Source organism: Mangifera indica, chromosome 17, assembly GCF_011075055.1.
Source record: "Mangifera indica cultivar Alphonso chromosome 17, CATAS_Mindica_2.1, whole genome shotgun sequence".
Taxonomy (NCBI): Eukaryota; Viridiplantae; Streptophyta; class Magnoliopsida; order Sapindales; family Anacardiaceae; genus Mangifera; species Mangifera indica.
In genome coordinates this window covers 5,135,386-5,146,225 of record NC_058153.1, presented here as the reverse complement: position 1 = coordinate 5,146,225, position 10,840 = coordinate 5,135,386, and the positions used below count along the sequence as shown (strand labels likewise).

Here is a 10,840-nt window from a genome sequence, read left to right as displayed (position 1 = left end):
GGGGTCAGTTTTCTAGAGCTTCTTTTTCCGATGTTCTATTTCATTCCAGATTTTTGTGGAAGGTAAAAAATGGTTGAATTCTTCGGGCTGGCCCTTATCCTTTAGGAGTTCTGATTGGACAAGCATCTTTTTTTGTCTCAGAGTGTGCATTATTTTACTTTCATTTGATATTAATTAAAATTAATAACTCCAACTTTATGGGAATTTAATTAATTAACCAATTAAATAGAGGTCAAAAAATATATTGCTACCCAAGATTTAATGTGTTTAAAAATGGATATCCGTTAATTATGGAAATAGCAAACTCTCACTCATGAGTTATTAATTCTATTAATTAATTAATTTTAAAAGTAAAATTGTTATTTTATTAATGATATTAAAAAATAGGACAAAAAACCATTTTTGATACAAGTTTTAGTTCCATCTTAACAATACATCTGTAACAGATGAAAAACTTAAACACCTATCTATTCTTAAATTATAATTAAATTTTCTATTAAATATAAGAATAAAATCATCATTTAACAATAATAATAAAAATATATATAATTTTATCTTAATTTTCTCCTCAGGTTTTAAAAATTAACATTTAATTTTCATACTTGAACTTTGAGAAGTGTCTTTCTCTCTCCTAAATCCCTAATTTTTTCTTCACTCCTATCTCTAGTCATCAGCTTCCAACAAGACTGATTGCTAGACGATGGAGTGTCATCTAGTGAGGACAACGCTGGTCGTCTAGAATGAATGACGCTCTATCATTCAGATTTAGATGACAGTTGTCATCTTTGGATGATAGTTGTCATCCAAAGATCGTCTTTTGGACGACTCTGTCTTATTCCTCTGTGTTGGTCGACTATTCGTCGGAGAGAGTAGTTAGATTTTAAAGGGAAAAAGTTAATTTTTCAATATTTAATTCAAGGGGGAAAATGTTAGTTTTTTAAACTAAGGGGAAAAGTGAGATATAATTTTAATTATTTTAATATTACTGAAAAAATAACAAATTTATCTTTTAACACTAACAAAAAATTTATGGATGTGTCATAACAGATTAAAACTTAGATAGGTATTTGAGTTTTTCATCTGTTATAGGTATATATTTGTCATTTCAACAAAACTTGGGCAGAAAATTGTCCTTTTCCCTACAAAATAAAGCTTTATCTTATTTCTCTATCCTCCTCCCCTCCGAATTTGAAAAACTAGCATTTTTGTCCTAACCTTAACTTTGAAAAGTTATATTTTTTGCCTAGGTGTAATTTTCTATCCCTATCATTTGTCAATGATTGTTGTCATCTCGTGTCAGCTTCTCTGTTTGAATTGGCTTCTCTCTCCCCCATTTTCTGTCTACAACCGACTCTTTCATCCATAATTATTAATATCCTATGATACACAATACATATTCTATGATATCATATGATACAGGTGAAAAATGATATATACCATAAGACCTATTGAATTAATACAATACAATGGACGTATCATACGATACAATATATCTTCAAATACGGATTGATACACTTTTTAAAGAAAGTAAATATATAATATGAGTATATATGAGAAATCTTCAAAATTTAAAGGTATTTGTGATATTTTCTAAAATGATAAAGTGTTAATTATAGTTTTTATTATTTTTTTTGCTTTCTAAAAGTCGTTTGAGACAAAAGATTTATTTGAGACAAAAATCGTTTTTCTTTGGCTTAAATGAAGACGAGTTCAAACAAAAACGAGTCATTTTTGTCTCATGCCATTTGTCTTTATCTCAAATGAGCCGATAAAGAGTGCCAAAATTGTGTCAAGAGGAGAGGGAGAGACATTGTTGGAAGTAAAAGAGCATTGACCGTTCGCTAGAAATTCTTTGAAAAATTAAGATCTTAATGGGGAAAATGTAAATTTTAAAGTTTAATTTTCAAGGGAAATTGTTAGTTTTTTAAACTAAGGTGAAAAAATATGATAAAGTTTTATTTTTTTTAATATTATTGATTAAATAATAATTTTATTCTTAATACTAATAGATTATGTTAAATTTAACAACTTATGAATAAGAGTTTGACATTTCCATAGTTAACAAGTATTCATTTGGAAATACACTAAACCTTTGGTGATAATAAGTCTTTTAGCCATTTAATATATTCTAACAAAACCTTAAATTAACTCTTAACCTATTCAATCTCTTACTCTTACGTGAAATATTTTATGTTTAAAACATGAATGTAAGTAAGTAGATTGTTATCTCTTTAGAATCAATATTATCTTAAAATTTGAATGTTGATTTTTAGAATGAAGATGTATTGTTATTATGTTGATTTACCTCATGTAAACAATTGTCTTAATATTTAGAGGTTTAGAGACTGTTATATATTTATTAGTAAGTTGTTAAACAATTTTAGGAATTTAAAAATGCAAAAATTGTGAAAACCATGTATAAAGAAAAAGAAAACTCGTAATTGGAGTTAAATTCCCCACTTGTTGTATTTAATATGTATGGAGTGTGTAACATTAGATTGGTTGTAATGGTATGATATAGAATCATTTCTAACTACCTGGTGAGCCAGTGTTGTTGGATATATAGATTCTGATTTAATAGGTCATTGGTACCCACAAATTTATATTGAGTTATTTGATCACATTTGCAGGTAGTGTTTTTTCTTGGCAATCAAGGTTACAAAAATGTGTTGCATTATCTACAATAGAGACAAAATTTATTGCAACAACCGAAACTTGTAAAAAGTTGCTATGGATGAAGTAGTTTTTAGGAGAGCTTGATTTCCATCAAGAGAGGTATGTTTTATTTTTTGGCAGCCAAAGTGCTGCTCACCTTGCTAAGAACTCTTCATTGCATGCAAAATCAAAGCATATTAATGTGAGCTATTATTGTATTAGAGATGTACTCGAGAAAAAGTTATGAAGACTAGATAAAGTACACACTGATGACAACGGTTCAAATAAGTTAACAACCACCACTTTAGTCGTATAAAAGGTTTGACTGTTTTAGGATTAATTATGGTTTTAATAGTAGTGGCCATGATCAATGTATGTATTTCAGATAACTTAATTAAAGTTTAGTTATTTAGTGCTTGCAAAAGTAAATATAAAATAAAAAAAATCCAAGATGTTAATGAGTCTTCAATATTAAATGAGGGATTTTAGATTTTTCAATCGATTTCTAAGAATGAAATTATCATTAAGAGATATCATAAAGTCTAATCTCTAACTGATGTTTAAGCAAAAGAGGTTCAAACTCTATTAGGATTTTGTAAAACTTTTGATCAAAAGAAGAAAATGACATTCGCCTCTTCTTCAAATGTAGTTGACAAGCTGATGGATCTAATGATGTGTACAAGGCTAGAATTAGCCTTTGCAATTAAGATGGGGTGAGTAGTTTTGTGGGTAACCTAGAAAGGTTGAAAGGCTTTTTGCATGGGTTCAAATACATTAAGAGTACTTGGTCAATTAGTTTGATTTTTAGATAAAAAGTAAAAGTGTTGAAAGCTTGAAAGATTGCATTGATGTTGATTTATTGGAGACTTAAATAAAAAAGAAAGAGTGTATCATATCTAATAAGTACAATATAAGTAAGTAGTATATATAAGTGTGAGAGATTAGATCTTAACATAAGTGAATTGGTTTTGTGTAATATATGTTTTAATCTCCGCACTTAGAGACTCAATATATTTTCAACATAGAATCAGAGCACAAACGAAATGACAAATCTAATAGTTTAAAGTGTTATTGAATATAAATGACAATACATCAAACCAAACAACAGGTCTAACAGTGTAAGTGGTTATTTAGTATATAAGTGTAGGTCTAACAACTTAAAGTGTTCTTAGATACAAATAACAATATACTTAACTAAATGATGGGTTTAAATGTCTAAGTGAGTACTTAGCATATAAGTGTTCATTTATGACATAGTATGTGACAGTGTCAGATCAAAACGACAGGTCTAACAACTTAAAGTGTTTATTTTTGATATAATCTGTGACATAGTATCAAAGTCAAACAACAGGTTTAACAGTTTAAAATGTTCGTAGATACAAGTGACAAAAACAACTCACCTAGCCATACCACAACCTTAACAACTTAAAGTAGACCCAATATATTTCCAATATAGTATCAGAGCCAAAAAATAGATCTAATAGCTTAAACTGTTCGTTTTTGACATAGTATCAAAGCTAAACGATAAATCTAATGGCTTAAAGTGTTCATTTTTGATATAATATCAAAGTCAAATAGCAGGTCTAATAGCTTAAAGTGTCCATAAAAACAAGTAACAATACCTCCAATCAAATGACAGAACTAACAACCTACGTGGTTATACTTGAGTGGCTTAAAGTATTCCTAAATACAGATAACAAAACATCTAATCAAACGACAAATCTAATAACTTGAATGAAGGTGTTCAAGATTCAAATAAAAAAAAAAAATCTCATACCTAAAAATATAATATAAAAACTTAGTATATAAGTATAAAAGATTAATTTTATATATCATAAGTTTCAATTCTCACATTTAAACATAATTTTACTTGATAGCATAAATACCAGAACATCTACAACTAAGGTACACCTTTACCTTTTAAGGCAACTTAATTAACTAGAAAGTCAATATGCAAGCAATAGTTGATCTTTCCACCACTTGAGGCAAAGCAAGTTGCAATTGAGTACAATCAAAGCTTCACAAGGGAGAAAGTGATTGTGTGGCTTAAAAGCTTCACAAGGGAGAAAGTGACTTTGTTTAGTACAATCAAACGGCTATGCATTTTAAGTAAGAACTAAACACATTGATGTTAATTAAGTTATCACTTGTAAGGGAACCGATTGGTAATTAATTGATTTTAGTTAGTGAAATAGTTGGAAGTGAGAATCCACAAAGGTGGTTATTGAAGAGAATTCAAAGCTTTGAATGAACCTTCTTCAAATTGAGTGGGTTTCAAGGAAGTAAAGAAGCAAACTTGGGAGCAGAAAAATTTTATAATAAAAGATTTACTCTAAAATAAAGGCTTCTTTATTGATAATATTTACTACACACATCCATAAGAAAATAGTCACTGGATTCCAGAAAGAAAGATGAACTCAAAACACAACAAGAAAGAAAACGGAAGCATCTCAAAATTAAGCACATCATTATATGTTATTGCCATGAAATTAAAGCACGCCCACTTCAAAATCTTCAAGCAATCTTGACTTCAATAGTCTTCGGCTTCTTCGGTTCAGGAGGCGGCGACTTTTCCACTGTAACAGTCAACACTCCGTCATGACAAACGGCCGAAATAGCGTTAGTATTTGCATTCTCAGGCAGCACGAACTTCCTCATAAACTTGCCGACCCTCCTCTCCATTCTCACATACTTAGCCCCTTCTTTCTCTTCCTCCCGCTTCCTCTCTCCGCTTATGAGCAGCACATTGTCGTCCTCCACCTGCACCTTGATGTCTCCTGACTTCAACCCCGGCATGTCCACTATGAACACGTACGAGTTCAGATACTCCTTCACGTCAGCCGGGGTCGCCGCCATTGCCTTGGCGTCCCTCACGTAGGTCCGCGTCGGAGCGTTGGACGACTTGTCGGCGTCATGATCGGCCACGTCCATCATGTGTTGCAGAGTCGTCAAGAGGGGAGCATCGAAACCCATCATCCTGAAATCCATATCGATGAAACAATTGCGTTTGTAGAAACTTTTGTTTTTCTTTTCAGAGAAAATGCAGCTTACGAATTGCTTGTGATGAAATTGAAGGAAGTGGTTGGTATATTTATAAGAAGAAATGATGGAAGTTTCTGGAGAGAAATGGACTTTCTGGGGGTGACTTTTCTAGAGCTTCTTTTTCCGATGATCTAGTTCATTCCAGATTTTTGTGGAAGGTCAAAAATGACTGAATTGTTCGGGGTGGCCCATGCCCTTATCCTTTATGGGACGTTTGGTTTGGGTAATATTTGATTATTAAAATAGAAAAATTATCGTGAAGATAGATTACTTATAAGATTGTTTGGTATAAATAATTACTATGTTTAATAAAATTTGATAGGTATAAATTATTATTGTGTTTGGTTAAAGATAATAAAAGATTACTAGTAAATTATTTTACTTAAATGCCCTTGAATATAATTATTTTTTATATTATTTGTCATATTAATTAAAAATAAATTTAATTTTATCTCAAAAAATTAATAAATAATAATATAATTATAATAAACTAAAGATTACCTCAGTAATCTTTAAATACCTAAGGTGAAAGTGGTAATCAGATTACCACCTATATTACCTATCACGTCAGCATTGATAATAAAAAATTACTGAAATCTTTTATTATTGACAAACCAAATAAGGGAATAAAAGATAGATTATCAAGGTAATAATAAATTCCCTCAACCAAACGCACTCTTAGGAGTTTTGTTTGGATAAGTGTCATTTTCGTCTCAAGATGAATGTTATTTTACTTTTCATTAGATATTAATTAAAATAATATTTTTATAACAAATAATTAATAGGAAAATTCATTAAATTATCCAGAAATTAGGAAGAAAACGAAATTGCTCTGTTTTTTACATTTTAAACAAAAATGCTCCATCTATTGTTAAGATGAAAATGTCTTTCATCCAAATTTGAAGAAAATGATGAAACTTGAAACACCAACACACGAAAACCATCGCTCCCGTGTGCCGACTTCACATACTCTCTCCGACGATATTCTCAGGCAAATTTGGTGATATTTTCAATAACGAAAATGAACAAAAAGGTTAGTAAAACAATCTTTATCAAATTTTTATACTTTTGAGTGAAAGAATTTGTAGATTGGATGTGGTATTTCGGTGTTTACTGTTAGGGTTTCAAATTGAATGAATTGATGAAATCACTTGATTTGTTGTTGATTTGAATCAATTTTGTTAGAGCTTTTGTATTAAATTAGTTGTAGAGTTGATTGTTGATGAAATGAAATTTGAAAAACAAAGTTTGGGAGGTGAAATCTCACCATACGAAATCGACAGTCATCATGCGAATTGAAATCTCGTGAAGATGGGGAGGTTTTGTGTATTTTTCAAACTTTATGAACCACACATATTCGTGTGGTTAGAGGCCAAAATGCTAGTTTTCAAACAGTGAATCATGTGATGGGGTGGAATTCTAATTTTGAAAAGTTCGTTGACACACGAATTCGCCAGTCAACCATATGAATTCGTGTGTTGGACTCGCTAATTTGTGTGATTGACTAGCGAATTCCCGTGGTGAGGGGCAAAATGTGTTTTTTCAAAGCTTTCTGCCACACGAATTTGCATGGTGGATTTTGGTGAGGCAGAATGAGTTTTATCCAAAACAATGGGCTTTTTTTATAGTTTTCATATAAAGGGCAAATTAAAATTTTTGCATCTTAAGGGTTTTTGACATGTAGAATTCAAATTCGATATCTGTTTTTCTGAATAATGCATCTATGTTTAAAATTGATAAAAAATTAATATAATCAAAATTTAATTTTGTTACAGGGAGCTTAACAAAAGAGAAAAAAGGATGAGGGTAAGAATGAAATGAGATTTCCTATAGAAAAACACTTCAAGGCTCAAATAACTACATGTGGATATAGAGATATGAGAGTCGTGATTAAAAAAATATTAACAGAGTGGTAATTATAAATTTTTTTTATGTACCTGTTTCGAACACTTTTTGGACCTCAAATATAGTCGATTTAGTGGGGTTTTAATACACTCTTACATCCTCAAAGCGGTAAATAAGGCGCTCTTGAGAGAGAAGTTATGGTTTCAAATTAATGATGTTGACGTGAGGTTCAATCCATACAAGTTTGCCATTATGACAAGTTTTTGATTTAGTCATATGTTAGATATTGATATGTATATTCTATCGAAGGTCACAGATTGAATCCACTAGACATATTTTCACGGGTATAAGTCCATTACATATGTTGATCTGAGTCATGTTCTCTAGTAGAGGTCGTGGGGAAAGGACGACACTAATGCAGTAAAGTTGGCGCTACTATTTTATCTTCACATAGGGTTGTCAGAAAGTGATTTGAGGAAAACAATCCCCTAAAAAATATTACAATTGGTCTGTCGTCTTGATGGGTTCAATGCATACCCATGGGGAGTACAAGTGTGGCAGATGACATATCATTTGATTTGTAATAATATCTCTCGAATTTCTGTGGATTCTAACCAGATAAAGAAGAAGGACAACCAATTAAAACAATATAGTATTATGGGATTTCTACTAGCATTTCAGGTAATTATGACATTTATTAATTTCAAAAAAATTTTGATTAAAATAGAATTGATTTAATAAGATTGTAAACTTATAGGGTAATCGATTTAAGTTGAAATTGTAGTTTTAGATATACGAGACACTAGACATACTACACCGATGGGTAGATATCTCGTTAGTTTTAGGAGCTGTTCAGATGACACACGAAAGACATCCTAGGATAGGATTCTATTTCAACTATCTTCACCAGAGATGCAGTAAGTTATAATTTGTTATTGATTAACATATATATAAAGTATAATAACAAAGTTCACTTAAACAAAAATTTACAGGATGATGTTAATTTTCTACTAGTTTTATCTCCAACGAAGAAAGCTACAAACTCATATAACAACATCGTTTGACATATGGGGATATCGGATAGTCGATCTTCTTCATCCACATTACCATTGTCCTCGTTAGGAGATGCATCATCGAGTCTTTTGATGTTACTTCGCCGATCGTTGTTCTGCCACATATCAAGGCTCTTGTCCTGCCTCTTGTTGATGACCCTGTTATGACCTCGATCAACAAGCGTATATCATCAGAGCCCTTTATTTTACCCCCTACCACCAAGCGCACATCAGACGATCCTCTCATTAGTGGACAAGATTTCTCCATTCATTATTTTGATGTTGTATTGACTCGACAAAAAAATCTTAACTTAGATTGGTTACTGTTATGGAAGATAGAATGAGTTGTATTGAAGATAGGATGAGTTGTATCGAAGATAGGATGAGTCGTATAGAGGACATGATGACTCATACAAAGAATACACAATCTCATCACCACACAGATACTGTCTGACAGGTAAATAAGTTAATAATTTATCAGATATTCTAGTTATTTACATATGCAAATATATAAACTCTATAATAATTGTATATGTTGTATATGTTGTTAATAATTTATGACGATGGCGACGGGCTATTGAGAGGGGGTCTAACATTCCTATCTCCACGTACTGTCGATGTAAGTGTTAAACATTGTGAGTATATTAGAAATGATACTTTAAAAATATTTTTAGTCTTTTGTTAACTCATGATTGTTGATATTGTTATAGTGTCAATTTTTTTTATGAGGGATCATCTAGGGAGGATCTTATATTGACTTTTGATGTGGGAGATGACAGATCATCGCATGAGGTTTCCCTGTTGACATCTTCTATGATGGTTCAGGTAATTATAACATTGTTTATAAATGTTATATTGGAATTTAACATTCATTGATTGATTCCTTGTTAATTGGTTACTGTCGACGTTGTGACAGTGCCCTAGCGTTTCTAAAGTTGCACTAAGGGGGAAGAGGGATTCCATGATACCATCGGCTTCGATAGATGATATACATATAATATAGAATGTAGACCTTGTAATCTCTATGACACAACTCTTTGATTAACTAATATAAATTATTAATAATGTTACAGGACACCTTCTGTGATGATTCCATAAGTATAATATTGTTTGATAATATTATATCTCATTTACATATCCGATTATTGACTCCTTATTAACTCGTTACTATCAACATTATCATAGTGTTCTAATGTTGTAGAGGCTGCATTGAGGGAGGATCCTATGATAACATCTGTTTCGACATTAGAGGTACGTACATTATTAACTACATACTTTATAATTTTTGTTAAACAGTTTGATTAACTGATATAAAATGTTAATATTGTCATAGGATGTTGCTGACAATGATGGATCACCCCATAAGAATTCCCCATTATCACCTTCTACTGTGGTTAAGATAAACTGTTAGATTAACCAATACAAATTGTTACTTTTGTTAATCTTAATTGTCATTTACCTTTTATCTGTTGTTATAACAAGATATCCATTTAGTCTATCTTAGCACACCAAGCAAAGGGAAACAGGTAATCGACATTGTCTCTTAGGATGACGAGGTCATTAACAATGTGGTTAGCTCCCAACACAAGGGAACATAGTTTAGGTAGGAAAATTTCATAAATGTTTTCATTATAACTCTAATAAGTATGATTTCATGTATTATTTATTTACTGATTTCATGTGTTTAACTCTAGTCGGTCTCAAAATTTAATATAGTCGATCTAACCTCACTTATGGATTCTCCGACGATGACTCTTGTCTTACAAAAAGTAGTGAAATAAATTTGAAAATCTCACGAGTTAATATATTTTTAAATGACATATTATTTGTTTTGGTGTAGTAGTTTTGCACATTTTATGGTCGACTTGTCAAGAAGAGACTGTCCATTTATAGCCCATACATAAATCTATTGAAACCACAAATCCAACAGACGAGACCGGTTGTGCAGTTATTGAGTACCAAGTGTGAGAAAATTTTTTAGAAATGGTATGCAGAATTAGATCTTTTCAAAAAACGTGAGGTGTACGATATTCTTTAAAGAGGTTAGACAGACCAATAAAAACCTCAATATCTTCATCATTCAAAATTTCAATAGGGATGTTATCGTCAAGACGTTTTGGTTTCATGTTTATCTGAATATTAAATATCCTTTGATCTATGTTACACCTATCACTTACTATTTCGATTAATCCCTCGAATGTTGTGTGTTCTGAAATTTTAATCAATTTTCTATTATCTTCAACATA

At 31.1% G+C, this 10,840-nt stretch overlaps 1 protein-coding gene across 1 annotated transcript; it reads right to left on the bottom strand.

Annotated features, from left to right (window-relative positions):
• Positions 1–4,966: 4,966 nt before the first annotated feature.
• On the bottom strand, positions 4,967–5,726 carry LOC123200189 (17.3 kDa class II heat shock protein-like). The gene has a single exon (XM_044615336.1). It carries the CDS (start codon positions 5,641–5,643, stop codon positions 5,170–5,172), a length of 474 nt encoding a protein of 157 aa, XP_044471271.1. The 5' UTR covers positions 5,644–5,726; the 3' UTR covers positions 4,967–5,169.
• Positions 5,727–10,840: the final 5,114 nt, after the last annotated feature.